This window comes from Bombus bifarius, unplaced genomic scaffold (assembly GCF_011952205.1).
Source record: "Bombus bifarius isolate JDL3187 unplaced genomic scaffold, Bbif_JDL3187 scf7180000008047, whole genome shotgun sequence".
Lineage (NCBI taxonomy): Eukaryota > Metazoa > Arthropoda > Insecta > Hymenoptera > Apidae > Bombus > Bombus bifarius.
This window is the reverse complement of record NW_022884413.1, coordinates 1,728,994-1,747,373: the sequence shown is the minus strand read 5'-3', so window position 1 is coordinate 1,747,373 and position 18,380 is coordinate 1,728,994. Positions and strand designations below refer to the sequence as shown.

Genomic DNA, 18,380 nt, shown 5'->3' with positions numbered 1-18,380 from the left:
TAGATATATTTCTTTATATTAAAATAAGTATTGCATATCGGCTACAAACAATTGACATAACAACAGTTATATATATTTTTTTTAAGCCAAATGTAGAATCTGTGAAATGTACGACAGTTATCTATGTATTGCTTATCTTAACCCTAACCTATGATGTATCGATACAAAGTATGAAAATAATCAATAATGTTAGTAGCATATTTACATTGTGTCTAAATTTTATCTCTATATTCATAGTTTCGTTCCTTTTTTCTTAGATAAGATTGTAAGATACATGTAAAAAAACGTCAACATATATAAGAAACAATCGATGTTCACACCTCGAGCGCTGACGCGGGAATGGCGAACGATTTACCGTAGCGCGAAGATAAGTAGTAATATGCAAACATTGCGCATGCGCTCTTCATTTGAAACAAGGTGAATGCGTAAACTTCTTCTTTAATTAAAGCACCGATTAATGTTTTTATATATACTTTTTAATTTCTTTCTCTTATCCCTTGACAAAGTTATAATCGAAATAAAATATCAAGATCATAGATCTAAGCGGTAAAATTATAAATCGCTTTACTTATGCGGATTCATAATGGTGCATGTACAACAAGCGTAAATACGTTGATAATGATCAAAATCAAGTTTTGATACTTTATTTTCTCATACCGTTATACGTATTAAACGTACATAAAAATATTTCTTCTGCTACATTATTCGTTATTTTGATATAGACATTTAGAACTTGTACACAACTTTCACGAACGAATTTTCCGGTGCAAAATTATATACAGAGTAGCAATTAAAATCGAGTCGAGCAACGAGTGTTTAACGTCGAACAACGGAAATGCCGATTCGAAAAAATAAATACATCCTCTTACTGCTTTGTATATGTATATAACAAGGTAAACGAAAACCATAATTTTTCGTTTAATAAGGCGTGATAAGCAAAACACAAAGGTTGTGGAAAATTAAAAACATCACATCTCCCTATGACGTTACACAAGGTTATATTTTGTAACTTCTTCTTCATTTTTTCGTCTTGTTTTTACTGTTCGACGGGTCATGCCCGTAAAATGTGACAAAATTCTCATTCGTCGTATTGGTACGTACATCGCTCAATTTTTTTTTTTTTTTTTTTTCTTTCTAAGACAATCGATCAGAATTAATTTCTGTACTTTTTTCAGCAATATTTCTGAACAGTCTCTCAAATACATTCGTAGAAAAGTGTATTTGTTCGCGTGTATATAATGCGTGCACGCGAATAGCGATGAAAAAAATCATCGACGAATTAGAATCGAACGAATTCCAAAAGAATATCTATACAAGAATATCTAAAGCAACGCGTTTCTATTATACTCCCTTTTTTACGTTTTCTTTGATAATTTAAATAATCGAATCGTCGTTGTTGCTCGCCGCTAACAACAATAATAATTTATTCTCGATGCTTAGGGCCGAGTTAGATCGCGTTAAGTGAAGATCATAAAACTGCCACTAAACGAAAATAGAGAAGAAAAAAGAATTGAGGAAAGGCTCTGTTGTCGATTGTAAAATACGAGAAGCGTCTTATTCGACAGACTGCCAGAAGCGAGCCAGAAATTTCTTTTTTCGCGGATAATCGAGTTTAAAAAATGAAAACTGATGGACTGCCATCTTCGCGATAAGTTATTGTAAACAGATCCCGGTAAGTCTGAAAACGTCACAACGTTATTCGTAGCTTCGTCCTTTTTCTTTTTTCTTTTTTTCTTATAATCGATGTGTTTTTTACAACGTAGCCCTTCTTCGAACAGAATAAAAAATACAATATGAATAAACCATTATTATTATACTTCTTAAAATCCCGGACGCGCTCAGACTTCGCCGAGATCCCCGCAAACATTCAGGTAGAAAATATCGCAACTTCTCACTGGCGTGTCGGGATCGTTAATCGAACCGTCGACCATCGAACATTCGTATCAATTATCATCATTCGATCATCACGTCCATTCACACATGCTCACGCACTCTCTTGATTCGCGTTTTCTTCTTCTTCTTCTTTTTCTTCTTCTTTCCTTTGTTTTTCTTTTTTTCCCTTTTGCTTGCCCTCTTGTTGCACGATGCGTATGAGAAAAGCATGATACCATCAATTGAATAGAAAGAAAAAAGAAAGAAAAAGAAACGAGAAACGAAACTAATACAACCCTCTCTGTTGCAGACAGGTATTGCGCGCTACGAACATTGTGCAAAATAACGTTATCCAAGGATTTTCATCTTATTTATTTCATTCGACGGTAAAACGACAAGAGGCAAAGTTATATTTAATAGTTTCTCTTTTGCTCTGAAAAACGAGCTATTCGTTACGAGTTATTCGTTGAAATAAATACACGTACAGCTAGAAGAAACATTTCGCGTTTCTATGCTTTTGGAAAAAGGGAGAAAATAAGTTTCCTAGTTTTGCAAGTAATCAGAATCCAGCGATTATTCTGCACAATATTCGCTTGACTATAAAACATATGTACTTATTACATATACATATACATCGTACATATATATATATATATAATATATATATAATAAGTGAATTTATAAACTAACATTTTCCTCGTGTAATGTATCAATAATTAATTATTAATCGTAATTAAAACTAACTAATCGATATATCGTGATAATCGCAATGAGGTGTCCGCAGCATCCGGTTTTTCTTTCTCTATTATTTCCGTTTTTGTCCATCGGGGTCGTCACGTTCTTACATTTTGCCTGTCTGTGTGTATGTATATATATATAATATATATATATATTCATATATTTTTGTATAGTATGTAAATTATTTACAGTTCTTTTGCAGAAGGGTGTGATCATTATTGTGTAGGCACTATGGCTTTGGACGTACACTAATTGTAAGTTGTACGTTTAGGGTACATCCTTAAGAGATTTCCAGTTGAGATAATTCCCTCCAATGCGCTCTCGACTTCCTCAAGGAACAAATATTCGTCATCTTGATCCTCCCTCGTACTTGATCAAATTTTTCACTGAAACACCGACTCTTTCAAACTTTCTTTCTTTTTTTCCACGCCGTTTCACGCGGCAGAAGTCAAGGCTGACACTGGTGCAAAATTCTCTTCGAAAAATCCCTTTTTTCTTATAAATCAGGTTCAGAATAACACTGTATCCTGAAAAAGAATCTTAAACGTTCTTCATCGTTACGACTCGAATTAAATATACGTGCGTTTGCATACAACGATACGCCCTAAGGTTTTCTGCTTTTACACGATTTTTCCTCTGCTTCCTATGCTCCTTCTTTCCCATCGTACGCTCGAGTTCGTCTCCGTGTTCGCTACGACATCGTCAAAGAAGCTAATCCAACACGACGATGATTCGACACGATGATCATGATCTATTAGCCAGACTGAATAATATTTTTTTCGCTAGGAGATCGTACTGTAAGATGATAATGTTTCGTATATGTACGTGTTCGTTATGTGTGTATTTTTTCTTTTTTTTTTTTTTACATGTCACAAAATGTTCTTCATCCGCACCGATAGATAAATTCAATTATTATAGATATACTTTTCTTTTTTTTTCTTCATGCATCAAACTGTACAAATTGTCGCTCTCTATTCGGAAAATTCGACCGATTACAAAAGTATATAGAATAAAAACTATGCCTTCAGCCGCTCGCGCTTTTCATCTTCTTCGTCTCTTTCTCTCTCTCCCTCACACTCCGTTTTTTTATCATCATTTTCTCTTTTTACAAACGATTTCTTCGTCGATAAAGCCTACTGTACGCATCGATCGCCTCGACAAATATTTTAATAATTACAATTCGACCATTCCGGACGGCGGTCTCTCGGCGGTAAAAGCGCACGATTTAGAAAAAAGAGAACAATCAGTCAGTCCAAGTGACAAGAGAAAGGCGACCGCCCGGAAAACGTTTTATCCGTTGCTCTTATCTTTTCAATTATATATATATATATATCGATAGAAACATTATTCTAGGAGGGATCTTTTTTCATCGAAACTATTTCCTTCTTCTTCTTTTCATACGCTATCGATTCTAATAATAATAATTTTTCATTTTATACAATTCGATTAATTAACCATAGAAAGAAACGAAAGAAAAAGGGAAACATCGTAGTTGTTCGTACCAGTCTCTCCTCTCTTTGAAACTTCAAATATATCTTCTTCCTCCTATATCAACCGTTCTTTTTCACAACTAGTCTTCATACTCTTACATCATTTACAATATTAGTACACACATTGCACAAGAAAGCGGCGCTTCAACTCCACCAGGGCTATTTTACGAACTTATTAATCCCATAAACTCAATCGGCTGCGACCGTATCAAGCTGGAAGTGTTCACCGCGCGCGTTCAACATTATCGTGATATGTTTCTCCCCCCACCCCTCCCCCACCCAAATCTCCGTTTATTCGATACTTCTCTTATCCACGCACAGGCCGAATTTCGAAACTTACGGGCCGACCGTGATAACAACTATGTGCAGTCGATCTCTCGCGGAAACTGCTTAAAAAAAAAAAAAAAGAAAAGAAGAATCACCGCCCGTGAAACACACCTTTGATAAAATACTATCCGGTACTCGAATAACACGTTCTATCTGTATACTTTTTAATATATTTACACACGTGTCCATCTTTCTTTGTCTTTACAAAAACTATATAAGAAGCAGAATTATTTATTATTGATAAAAAAAATTGTCAGAGCAACGTGTCGATTTCCATTGTAACGTGAATTTGATCGCGTTTGAAACATAATTGTCGGAGTATCCCTGTTCCTATATTTTCCTTATTTTTATCCCAATTTGTATAATGGGCCGATGGATGATTCGTACGTTACTACGTTTTCTGTTCGATCGTTCCCTTTGAAGTTAATAAAACAAAAATTATCAATCGATACGAAAGCGCTAGTATTATTGGATTAACCAAGTGATCTCTATCCGTTCGAATACTAAGGAGGCGAACTCAGAGTGGTAGTCCAAAAAAGACAGGGGTCTTTGCTTGTATTGCGTGTCACGACGACGACGATTAGGACGATATCCTTTAGAATTTGAAATCAAAGAGATCCGAAAGTCCCTCCTCCGTGCCTAACGCGAACGAATAGTCGTTTTCGGAAAGAGGCGGTTCCAGAGACAGCAGGTGCTCACCGAAATCAAGAATACTTAGATCTGCAACAAAAGAGAGAGAGAGCGAATGCTGGGTTTGTCCCGTCTCATCGAACATTTTCGCGTTTTTCATTTCTTTTCTTTCTCCTAAGACTTCTATCTCTTTTAGTTTCATAGAACGTTCTCGAGAAAACGTCCAGTTACATTTGAACATTAAAACTTATTTGATTTATTTTTGGAACACAATAAGCAAGAATATTTATTATTTAAATTAAATATTAATTAGCGACAGTTAAACTGTTAAAATCGTTATGTTAATTTATTGTCCATTTAATTGTTTCGCGATGATATTCAAAGATTCATGTACATATTTTTATCACGCTTATACGTATAGTCACGTAATAAGTAAATTACGTGATTACGATTGGTTTTGTTATTTATTTTTAATAATATTAAAATTTCGCGAGTTATTTATACAGCCTAGTAATAAATAAATATATTGCTATTGACTAATTTATTACAAGCAGAAACATGCTATAATCAAATTTCTACAAAATTATAAAATTAAAAGTGATTAGTTTTTAATGTCGTTTAAAAGGTTGCCTACTTTTGCTTAGATTATTATTATTAATAAACTACCAATGTACTGGGTATTAATATAATATCAAGATAAATAGCAAGATATTCTGTGAAATAGAGTGGAAGGATTAAAAGCAATTTGTTTCAATAATGAGGCGAATGCCAGAAGAAAAAGAACACATATATAATTGCATTGAAATACAAACAAGCCAATAATTATTTTATCCATGAAACGTACCTTCGTGCGACACGAGCTTTGCTGTTTGAAACCGTTACCTAACTAGAACTCTGCCTGTGATGTGACTTTTATTTGGTTAACACACAAGTCACAGCCAGAGCTCCATCAGGGTACGGCTATCCTCCATTGTTGAAAAGGTAGAAGACCAAGGAAAAAAAGATAGCTCGAGTTAATGGAACTCGATAAATAATGAAAAATCAACTCTTACTATCTTTTTTTTTTTAAGAGATTTTTTTATTAGAGATGTTCTAAAATTCATCAGTGACATGCATAACGTTTCTTTCAAGCATTTAAATAAAATTTGAATATTAAGATGATAAATATTTCTTTTATGCAAGAAAGAGACGTATTTGAAATATCTCGGAAGTATACAAACAAAAAAGTACAGTGTAAAAAGCATTTATTAAAAAATAAAGTAAAATAAAAGTATATTTGTGTTAACAAGAAAGAAAGAAAAAAGACAAAAGAAAGAGAAATAAGAACTGGAGTGGGAACAATGTTGAAAAAATGTACGAGAGAAATATTAATTAATTAAAGCCTAATAAAAGATTAATTAGAATCTTGCACTAAATTGTTAAAGCATTGTTATAAATTAATGTGTTAATATACATTGATAACAAACTTAAAGAACTCAAAAGTAATTGCAAGAAGATAAAAACAAGCGTAATACTTGTATTCAAGATATATATATATATATATATATACTATTTTTATTTACATATTTACATTAAAAAGGTTGTATTCACCTTCTTGCAATTATTAGTACCCTGTACCCAACATTCGTGATAAAATATGCGATACATTTAAAAGCGTGTGTACAAAGAAGGGCAGCATAAAAAAATAAATAATCATGATACAACTTCATAAAAAAGAATAAAAATTAATATTCATGCGAATGCATTGGCCTTACTTTATTAAATCTTAAGCTCCGTTTATCTAAAACCATTCACAAATTTTATTAAAAAAAAAAAAAAAAAAAAAAATTAGGAAAAATAGAAAAGAAGGCAAAATAAAGAATAATAAGTAAATCTTAATAAATCCTGGTTTTGAAGATATACGCCATCCTACCTGAAGTGCTAATTTGATCCTCCGTTTGGAGTTGGAATTTGCCTCCACCCATTGGTCCATAATCATCAGATTCACACAAAAGTGCGTCCCTCATGCCTGCTAAATTGGTAACTGCAGATATAACCGGTGTGGACAAACGAGTATTCAACGAACTCTCGACAGAAGGTACTGGTTCAACCCGAACTCCGCTTTCTTCATTGGTTAGAAGTTCAGGAGGCAGACAAGGTATTTCGGATTCTTTTGACGAAGGCACAGGTTGCGTCGTCGTGTAACCCGGATTGGGGGACGTTTTGACTGTAGGATCATCAGGGCAGAGGAACACCTCTATCTCGCCATGAGATGACCTCATATGCATTTGAAGCTGTAAGCGTAGAAATAACACAATAAATAAGTGATAAAAAAATATGGATGGTTCTAATTTTGATTGATTTTTATGAAGAAAAATAGCTACCTTTTGCTGACCAAGGTTATTGATGGGTTGTGGAACATGAAGTGTGGCTTCTGGCGGAGCTTTTACTGCCATTATAGCCTGGTCTTTGTACATTGGGACAGAACGTAAATCGTGATACGTTACATAAGCGTATTGTCTGTCTGCACAGAGCTCCCTAAGATTTTTGTCTGCGCCGTGAATCAATCGATCCAGGGTGTTTTCCTTAGCTTCTAAATCTGCCACTTCCCTTCTGAGATCAGCGATATCATTCCTATCGTTTGGTAACTGACCACCTCTATAAAATAAAATAATTACATTTACCATTCGAGTAGAAGAATTCGGTATTTAATTCTTGATAAACGATGAATAACGTACTTCCATTGTATATTGTTTTTACTTTTCTTCTCCAAAATACCTATGCCTTCCAATACATTCGTAATGTCGTATATACGACGTTTCTGTACTTCTAACTTTTCAGACGCTACGTTCAAATCTACAACGCCGTCTTGACTGCTCTCGACTAAATGTATGAACTTTTTTGTAAGTAAGCTCAGTGATGTATCGTACCGCGTTCTTTCTACCGTTTTACCTGCAAACGAAGATAACATTTCTTTTCCTCGAAGATGTGAAGGATATTATTTTAGGTGAAAGAAGGGAAATTTACTTTTTGTAGGAGTGTGGCCAGCCAGAGAACTCGATCCAGATCTCCTACGTTTGCCTCTAGGGGCTTTGAAGGCAGATTGGCTAGGACCGGTAGTTCCCATTTCCAGATTCAGTCTTCGTTTCACTGCTTGAACTGATATTTGCTATAAAAACATAACAAAACAAAGTAATATTAATATGTTGCAATACTGATTTTACTATCATAGAATTTAATTATTTTTTTAAACAATGTTGATTGAAAATATCATATTTGATTAATATGTTTACCAGGAAATGTTGATTGATCTAAAAATTATGTGTATGTAAATATAGCCTTATTTACTTCAGTTCGTGGTGGTGGTTGTGTGGGTTTCCTTGTTACTTGATAACAAGGTGTTTGTCCATATTGATGGTCTTGAAGATGAGGACTTGGTGTTTCTTCAGCCACTTTTTGTGCTTGAACTTCGTCCAAAGAGCCATCGTCCAAAAACTCTTGTTTCACTAAAAGTAATTCATGCGTATACCAAGTATGTAGCTAAATTAAATGAAAATTATGAAATGACTAGTAATTGATACATACATAATTTAGTTTCCACCATGTCTGGTGTGACAGGCCTGGCAGGATCTTCCAAGACCACTTGTCTCCTTACTCGAGGCATCTTTATTGTTTAGGAGAACCTATAACAGCCATTTATAAAAATATAAAATAATAAGCTTATGGAATACAAAGTTCATTATATAAGATTGAAGATAAGTAAGATCGGGAAAGATAATATCAAAGTTATAATAAATAATAACTTCTTTAAACACTTTTAGTCAAGAATTTCAAATATTAGACAAATATTTCATAGGAATCGGGTACAAAAAGACATATCAAGATTATATCATAATATGTTAGAAAGTTTTATATCGTATTACATTGGTCCTATTAGATGTGTACGTTTGTAATAACAAATCGTAAATAAAATTTTCTCCGTCTGATATGAAATACTATTTTTATTTTATATTAAAATTAGATCTCAGTGACAATTATAGGGAAAAGTAATTACTTAGAAATTTCTGTCATCATATATAAATATTACTACATACGATAGAAATACATAGAAATAATGTTATTGAATTCATACCAATAAAGATATTATCAAGAAAATACAAATATTCCTAAACATAATGTATATTTTTAAGAGAATACAATGAAAGATACATATTGTAAGTGTTTCATTTTGCTTCTAGAATATATGAAATACTACAATAAATTTATTAGCAAATACAAAATATTAAGAAATATTCTTATATTGCTTAAAAAAACAATACTATTTATTTTGTACGTTTAAAAAATTAATTACATTCAATATTGATAAAATTTTTTTTAATATCATTATATATATTTATCAAATCTATCAATGATGAAACGAATGTTAACAATAATAATAATTAACAATAATGTTCATAAGTATTTTTTCCTACTTTTGATTGGTTAAATCGAACTGTCGAAGTTTTTAGAAAACGTGTCATACACTACACACCGTCCATGAAGGTTAATAAGTGTATACTATTTTGGCGGATATGTATTTTTTATTTCATATCGTTTGTCGTAAAAAAATTGTGTATTGTGTATTTTGAATGTATCTGTTACTGAATGTTCGTTAACAATGATTGCAAGAGTAGAAGAAAAATTGGTAGGAAAATATGAAATGTAACATTATAACTTGATATTAGTACCTTGTTAACCTTGCCAGCAGTATATGCTTTATCAAAAATATACCATTTATATGTGAAAATTATTGACAGCGAGGTGTGCGGATCCGATAAAAATTTCTATCGATCGTCGTCCCTTCATTCTCGAGTTTTTGTCAGTGCCACCCATTTGTGAGTGTATTTTATTCGGTCGCGATAGCACATTTAAGGAGAAGCGACTTTTTAGATGCATATCAAAGAACAGACAGCATAGGGGAGAAGGTTTTTGTTCTTGAATCAAGCAACATTGGTAAATCCTAATAATAGAACTCGTATTCCAAAGAACTTCGCATTTGTCTTCGCGAAGGAAATGACAAACTTTCATGCTACAATAAAACAAAAAGATAAACAAGAAATAGACAAATAAAAAGAATTCTATCATTATACTATTAATAGAATATTTAAAATGTATTTCTACATTTTCTATTTGTTTTGGATACTTTTAAAATAAAATATTTTTATTTATTATATTTGAATTATATCTAAATATCTTTTTTTGAGAAAATATTAACGATGTTTTAGAAATAAAATGGTTTAGATATCTATAGTATAATAGTATATAAAAATAGTAGTTGCATGGAACAACGAAACGGAAGTGGTTGACCAAACGACAAGGTGACAATTTTGTAAGTACTGAACATCTGGTGAAACCTACAGATCAATTTCTGTATTGTACTTTAAGTTAAACGTGTACAGCAGCTGCAAAGGTCGAGACCAAATGAATGGAAAAACAAAAAGAAATTAAAACAGGCATTGTTCGTTATATGACTTTTGTATGTATTTGATTTTCCTAGATTTTTAAGAACCACTTCCTGTAATGTTTATAAAGACGATAAGGTTAGACGATGTAGCAACTTCGACGATCAATTACTTCATAAACAAATTAAGAAAATAACTATATATTATAAATATATGCAATATAATTTTCTATTATTGTTTAAAATCACTATTAAAATAGTTTCAACTATAAGCAGATAGTGTATATATTATTAATTCCAAAGATTAACTAATAAAATAATAATATAATTAAGATAATATAATATAAATTTTACTTTTAGAATAGTGACATTCGAATTACTATTTCTAAAAACAAGTGATTCAGCGTTATCAACTGTGGCAAGTATTTCAAAGTCGATTAGAATTCTAAGCTAATTTCCAACGCGTCGCCTCAGAAAAAATTCCCTAGAGTCATTTCCTTTTGTTATCCATTTGTTCCGATCGTACATGGTACAACGTTTTTTCGTCGTTTAGAAGCAAAGATCACAGGAAAACAAAATAGCCGCGAGAAACAGGAGAAAATCGTTCCTAAGGCCCCCGTTTTCAAAAGTCTCGTTACGCGCCTGAGCGGAATGAGAGACCCACGGTGCGGACGCGTACGAGAATTTTCGAAAAAAAGAGCAAGCGTCCCGAGAACACGAGGCAGCGTTCCGGGTGTGGTTTAAAGAGGCACGCCGCGCCGCAGGATCGTCGTGTTACAGCAGCCTTGCGTTGTAAGCAGTTTTAGAAGCAAACTCCCGGTCGAACTGCGTGGTTGTCTCGTTTTCGCCTGTTTGGCCAAGTACACACCGTACCACACCGTATAGAACGAGCGATCGTGAGGCCAATAGCATGGTAAAGCGCATTCGAAGGTTGGGAGCAATGCACGATGCTGAGGCATTGATTGGTAGGATGTTATCTCGAAGATAAAACCAGACTGGTGTAACTTGCGTCAACGGCATTGGATGTAGAACTAGCCTAGAGCCCATCGATTGGTAGGAGTGAGGTCTTTAAAATACGAGATATAACGTCTGTTCACAAACGTTCCACACGAACGACCTTTAAGGAGGTATGCAATAAATCCAATGCTCTCGTTTGATGCAACAGTTTCTTTTTCAACTTTTTCTTTTCTATTTTCTTTCTTTTTTTCAAATTCATAGAACGTCCTGTATATGAAAAACGTGCAATGCACCACAGACGGGAAATATGGTAAAAGCTTCAAATGGATAATCGTACAAGCATGCCTTGTGTGCATGAGGCTTCAGGCCCCAGATGTTAGCGACGAACCTTACTGTCCTCCTTTTTTTCCGTCCTTCCGCTCGTGGAAACCGCACAGGTCGCAGGGTCTATCAGTGAGACCCGAATAATCGCTCCCTATCTCTTATCATTTTACAAAAAGAAAAAAACGTGCATCCATCACAGTGGATCTGGTCTTACAGATCGTTCGTTACAGAGTGACCACGATCAGCTGTTAACGTTGATTGAAGGTTCAGAGGTTGTTTTCTTTTCATTTTTGCTCGACTTATTCTCGTGTATTTGCGATACCACGTAAAATGTTCGATCACGACCAAAGCAACGAACTTATACCGATTTTATTGAACTCGGGTAATGCGTACTCGCGATATAAATCCACACGCCACGCACCGAAGCGGCCATGCATACGAGAGCGAGCGAGTGAGCGCAAGCGGGCGGACAACGAGGGAGCGCGGTTATGCGAGCGCGCGCACACACACTACTCCTGCTCAATACACATACATAGAAACGCCACGATTCGCACGCAATACGTAGAGCCGTTTAAAGAGCCAAGCCGGGACTAGAGTATCCCTAGTTAGGCGTGCTACCGGCACGGTCATGAGGAAACCTAGAATCAGTGCACGCTTTCGCGATTGATCGCGAGAGATGCCAGCGACTTTCGACGCACCAAATCGGTTGCGCTCGAAATAACGGGCCATTCTTTCCTTTTCTTTTTTTCCTTTTTCTCTTTTTTTCTTTTAATTCTTTCCTTTCTGTTTATGCGCTCCAGTAAGCACATCTTTCGTACACGATAAATTGCGATAGAGAAAAGAAACGCGCACGGAAAAACGCGCTCGACTTTTCGGATGGGGACTTGGAGTATGAATGTTTCGAAACAACTCTGTTACTATTTCCTCTAGGCAGAGAATATTTCTTTTTTTCCATCCGATCGGAACAAATGGATATCGAAAAACTGATTGTACGCGTGTTTATTTCCACTTACTTGGCTCTCGAGCGTGCGGTAGAAACTGCACAGTATTTTGAGACGGAGGCCCACGCTCTCTTCCGGGAGGTTCAGCCAGCACACGGCGCGGCGCGTGTCACAGCGCCGACGAGCGAGGCATATCCGTGCCTCCTCGATAGAGGCAAATACGTCGCCGTCGTGGTCGTGATCGTTGTCGTCGCGTTGCCGATATTTCTAGATGCAATTTTCACTGTAGGCCTGTCGATGACAGGACAAGGAAACGTGTTCGTCTGGGGAAACGACCAGACGACGAGGCTTCTCCTAACCCGGTCTTCCGAGGCTAGCCCGTGCACGAAATGTTTCTCTTGCTTTTTCGCTTTGGTATATTATATACAGACTTCGTACATATGATTTACTATTCTCTCGCCCTCGCTCGTTTTCTCTCCCTCTGTCCTTCTTTCTCAACTTGTAAACGGTTGTCGTTGTCCTCGTCGTAGTCGTAGTCGTAGTAGCTGCGTGGCCTTTATTTCTCACACACACACTTTCTCTCTCTTTCTTTCTCTTTCACGCTCGTTTTTCTATATATCTGCTTCGTTCTGTCTCTCTACCGCACTGGTGCGGTATCCATTTTCTGCAGGGCCGATCTCAGCAATAGGAACGACAACCAAGCACCAGCACCAGCACCAGCAGCAGCAGCAGCAGCAGTAGACTGAGGACCCGAAATAATCGTGCGTAAAGGGCCGAAACTGTACGTGCGTTTGCCGTGTTTTCAGCTTCCAAGGAATGTATAGGCTCTAAAGTTCACGATAAGCCCCGCCTCGACATGATCGGTCGAGCCACCGGCGAGGAAAACGAACCTTTTCTGTCGGGGTGTCGCGCGCGCACACGAGGCCGGCTCGTGAGCTGGGCGATTGGATGGACGGGGCTAGCTGGCGCGCTGGCAACTGGCTCGGGCTACGAGGCAGATAGACCCGTCTGTACCGGTAGTAGTAACACCGAACCGCGTGTCCGTGCGCTCTACTGCGCTCTCACCAACGCTCAGTGTCAATGTGGTAGTGGCCTTCTACCACTGACTCGATATGCTCTTGAACGCGTCTCTGTCATGGTGGTAGTACGTGCTTAGGCGCCTGTCATGTGTCGGTGCGTTCGTGGACGCGCGCGTATAACGTACCGGCGCACCGGCCATCTGCCGGTCGTACACAGGAGTCGAGTACGCGCGCCAAAACCGTCACTTCGCTTTTCTCCGTCCGTAACCACCGCGCCGCCAGCGATAGCAGATATCCAAAAAAGTTCCTAGATCGTGTCACCTTTCCTCAGTTTTTCATGAAAATTATTCACAGGTTCACTTGTTTTTACTTGCCTCTCGATGTTGTTTAAACGGCTATGATCTTTCAAGCATTCGTGATAACGTTTGTTTATATCCGTTAGGGTTAGATGTCCCACGATGGGTACAGGATGTCACGCTTTTCCGTTACAGCATGTCGTTTATGTTGATTGAAAAATGGAAGATTGAAAATTAGAGACACACCAGTTACACGAACTTTTCATGAAGATAAAAGACACACGCGCCAAAACTGTCCCTCTCGTTTTCCTCGAAACTGCCACGCAAGCTCCGGCATGTAGGTGAAAAATCCCTATATCACGACTTTCCCGAGACACGTTCAAGCTTGATGTATCGGTTATTCGTATTTGACAGTTTAAAACGTCACGATATATCGTTTTGATAGATTATTACCGTACCAGTCCGCCATGGTTAGGGGTGTACGCTTTCGAAACAAACGGCCACGCTTGATGTTGGCAGTGAGTCCCTTTAACAGTGGGCCTTATCGCGAAGGAAAGGGGGCAAGAATCAAACGAATAATTAACACAGTCTCCTATTATGTAATTTTCGAAGCTTTTTGATTCTCTTCCCTCGAGTACACGCGCTTCCGAAGATTGGGAGGATCCCACTGCCTATCGTTTCTTGCCCGAAACTAAGCGGGCGGTCGTCGCTTCCTTCACGATGGAGGGGTGTTGGATGCCAGGGCCGTACCACTTTGCACGTGCGAAAGTACGCTTAACTATGATTTTCTATTCTATTCTATCGTATGGCGAATCTCAACGTTAGTCGATGACTTACATTCTAATTCATATTTTCTTCTAACAATTTTATCGTAATAATACAAGCATCGATCTTTCTATTTTTTAGTAACGAAAATTTTCACTGACGCGAAACATAAAAAACATCTTTATTATATGTTTATAAAAATATATAAACATTCTTATATAATACTTGTTATACGTGTCTGGCATTTATAAGTTACTATTAACAGCTTTCGACAACAATCAAACATTTGTTGATATAGATACAATATATAAAGAATTAACAACCAAAATGTTTACGTTATTTAAATAAATTGTGTACGGTTATACATTGGTGGTATAAAGTTCTTGAGCGGTATCCTCCACAAAACGCAGGGTTCCATGGTATGTTACTACGTACTTATGGGTCGCCAAGAAGGGAGCCCGGTGTTTTCTTCATAACGTATTTATTTGAACCCTACGCAAGTACAAAAGGATCGTACCCTACGTAGGACGTAAGAGAGGGTATATACCCTCCCTTCTTGCTTCTGTATTCATACGTTCCTACATACTGTTCTGTCTCAAGCCTTAACCCGAGCCAAATTATACGGGGGCGCCAAGAAATCAAACAAGACACCAAACTGAACCCGAAACGGCTATATGTCTACGATCACGAAAAGTTCGGGACGTTCTGATTCAGGACGATCGAGGATCTGCATCGCTGAGTACGTAATCGCTTTCACCTCGGCGTTTTGCGTATGTTTGCCGATCGTGAACTCTTCTCCTAACGCCGTCGCAGAGATCTTGAAGTTCTCGCGGTCGAAATTAGTAATCTTCACTTTCTGACAACACAAAGCGATACTTCTTTTTTAAAAAATCACAAAAAACAGCGTTTTAAAGAACAAGGTACTTTATTTCGATCTCTGAATAAATAGTTAAACAACATATTAAACGGAATGGTCTATCGAATAAATGATATCATATAAAAGGTAAAAAGAGACGTAAAAATGCAAAGTAAAGCGTTTTCGTAATCGAGGAGGGATTTTAATTATAATAATGATGTAATCAAAGTTTAATGAATGCAATATACCTTCGCAACGATAAACGGTTCGGCGCTAAACATGAATAACAATTCGTCGAGGAAATGAAAAAGAAGACTTTCCATATCGTGTCCTTCCGCTTCTACGTAATGTAACTGTGTCATTTGAACTCGCTCTAAATCCGTCATGTACCCAAACATGGCCACCGCACATTGCTCGAAAGCCTCTTCCATGGTATTGCCCCATGCGTGCAGTCTATAATACGTCATGAGTATTACGATATATATTTATTTTAATGATATAATATTGTTAAAGCAATGTAGCGATATATAACTTGTCTCTGTATCAACAGTAATTATTGTCCTATTTTTCGTTTTAGGTTATCTTTGCAAGTAACCTCTACAAAATATCTGCTTTAATTGCGAAGGATTTACAAACTTAATACTTACTGCACATCAGCCGTGTGGTCCAAATCTGAAACAGAAAACGCGCGCATATAATTGCAATTGTCTTGTTATGTAATTTCTTGTACAATTAGGTGTGAAATAATGTTCTAAATTTTGATTCCGACTTGTTCACATGTGGCAAAATGGACGCCGGTATAATGGCGCGCCGGCTGCCGGTTATATCATTCTAGTACGATGAAAGTGTTTACTTCGTGAATTTAATGCGTTATTACGCTCAAAGTATGATACTGGGTACTTACATTCGTATTTAGCCGGAGGTATCGCAAAATCTTCTTCGCTTAACGTGTCCATGATTGCGCACAGCTGATCTCACGTACGTGAATAACCGATCAGCTGATTCTCTGACAGGTTTAATCAATGGCAGTCCCGGTTGTGCGTGTACGAGATAATACTACGTAGATGGCGTTACGTAAAAGGATGCTCACGATCTTGATTACCGATGGAGCAAAAATGGTAAACGCAATCATAGAAAAAGTACATATACATACGTATGTATATACATAATTTGAATTAATAAAAATTTATCAACATTCAAAGTAGGATAAAGAAAAGATTAATTACAATTTTTTCATTGGTATTTCCAGTTAATCATGATATCTTGAAACGTTCGTGTAATCTTTTTAAAGGCGCAGTATGTTTGTTTAGCTTTGTGTACTTTTTCCAATCTTTATTTTTGCAATTTCAATGGAAAAGTAGCTTACATATCTCCAGATTAGTTTCAGTACACTTACGGTTGCTCTCTTGCCGGGTTTATCGAAGCATTTACTAATCACTACGCTACGCGCGATCGAGCGTAGATTTCGAATTTGTGTCATTTGTGCGCATTAGTTTTCATGATAGCGGCAATCACCGATCAGTGAATGGTGAACCGCATAACCAGCCTTTAAATGCCAACCAACAGACCTACATATTTTTCTTCTGAATAAATACGAGATGCAATTGACTCATTTTTCGAGAAGATGTAAAAGGAGCGGCATCTTAAGTTTTAATTAAATTGTTCTATTCTTATATTTTTATTTCCATATTAACTGAAATTATTTTGTCCTAATAATATATAACTTTGTTTGTTCAGATTTTTTTTATTGTAAATAGACAATGTAACGAAAATTTACGATACTGCACTGAAATGGAAGTATATAATACACAAGAACATACGAAGATATTCAAAGTATAGTACTTGTTATAATATTTGCTGGATGAGATGAACTTCCGCACAGATTCCATTTCTTCAGTTGTACTCACAAAAATATGATTTTGCATAGATGTCCGCAGTCTACTATTATCGTTATATATTAAAAACTACCGATAAATTCATCGATCTAATCATTCCAACAGAAATATCTATTTGATGGCTTTCCCGATGTTCGAACAAATTATCGAACGATTTCATCGACGATCATCGGGCCGCTTCGACGATTAACTGTGTCGATTGATCCTATCGATCAAACGAATGAGAGTCGGATAGGCTGATCGGGCATGTAAGTATGTGGTACAGTTTCGTTGGGCATTTTTCCTTGTCAGTCGCCTCCCCGATGAAAACTAGTTTCTCATATCGGTGCGACGTGATCCAAGGGCGTCTGGTTCGAGCTCTTCGTAATCCCCTGTTACATAAAACTGCGTAGACGGTACCATAGCAGTTCCATATGAACATCTTATCGTCATTTGTTTACAGTATCGTTTTCAATTAGCTACCGCCAGTGGCAGGTATGTACTTGCAAGGTCACAAGGTCATGGGTGCCTATATTTGCTCGCATGTGATTTATACGCGATCTTGGTACCACAGGCCATGTCTCTATCGTTATCTGCTTTTTTTGATCGATTGTCTTGTATACTCTCTTATTGGTAATTTTCTGTTGGATGATGTTGGACGAGCTTAATGCATCTCAGAATTTTTATAAATAGAATTCATGTAATTAGATGCTTCTATTTAAGCGTTTATCTCTTTTCCTAGAGAGACGAGTTTTCAAAGAAACGATCTGCAAGTACATATATTTTAATAATAAATTACAAGCTCCGTTAATAACACCCTGTTTATCATGTTAAGACGTAGGCCATTAATGTATCTTGCACTCTAATGGTCA

General features: G+C 36.5%; 2 protein-coding genes across 4 annotated transcripts; both read right to left on the bottom strand.

Moving 5' to 3' along the window:
- Positions 1-4,912: 4,912 nt before the first annotated feature.
- Positions 4,913-14,758, bottom strand: LOC117207894 (transcription factor E2F2). 3 transcript variants are annotated; one of them, XM_033448588.1, is made up of 8 exons: positions 12,771-14,752; positions 8,622-8,719; positions 8,385-8,542; positions 8,064-8,205; positions 7,775-7,988; positions 7,421-7,694; positions 6,970-7,330; positions 4,913-5,147 (listed from the first exon to the last, which is right to left on the bottom strand). In XM_033448588.1, exons 2-8 carry the CDS (start codon positions 8,698-8,700, stop codon positions 5,023-5,025), a joined length of 1,353 nt encoding a protein of 450 aa, XP_033304479.1. In that variant the 5' UTR covers positions 8,701-8,719; positions 12,771-14,752; the 3' UTR covers positions 4,913-5,022. The 3 variants fall into 3 exon arrangements, with proteins under 3 accessions (XP_033304479.1, XP_033304481.1, XP_033304480.1); XM_033448590.1 differs by having other exon boundaries at positions 5,023-5,147; positions 14,472-14,758; XM_033448589.1 differs by lacking the exon at positions 12,771-14,752 and adding an exon at positions 9,764-10,157 and having other exon boundaries at positions 5,023-5,147.
- Positions 14,759-14,935: 177 nt separating this feature from the next.
- LOC117207899 (protein archease-like) lies at positions 14,936-16,689 on the bottom strand. The gene is made up of 4 exons (XM_033448605.1): positions 16,539-16,689; positions 16,282-16,306; positions 15,883-16,087; positions 14,936-15,634 (listed from the first exon to the last, which is right to left on the bottom strand). Exons 1-4 carry the CDS (start codon positions 16,588-16,590, stop codon positions 15,449-15,451), a joined length of 468 nt encoding a protein of 155 aa, XP_033304496.1. The 5' UTR covers positions 16,591-16,689; the 3' UTR covers positions 14,936-15,448.
- Between the last annotated feature and the right edge of the window lie 1,691 nt (positions 16,690-18,380).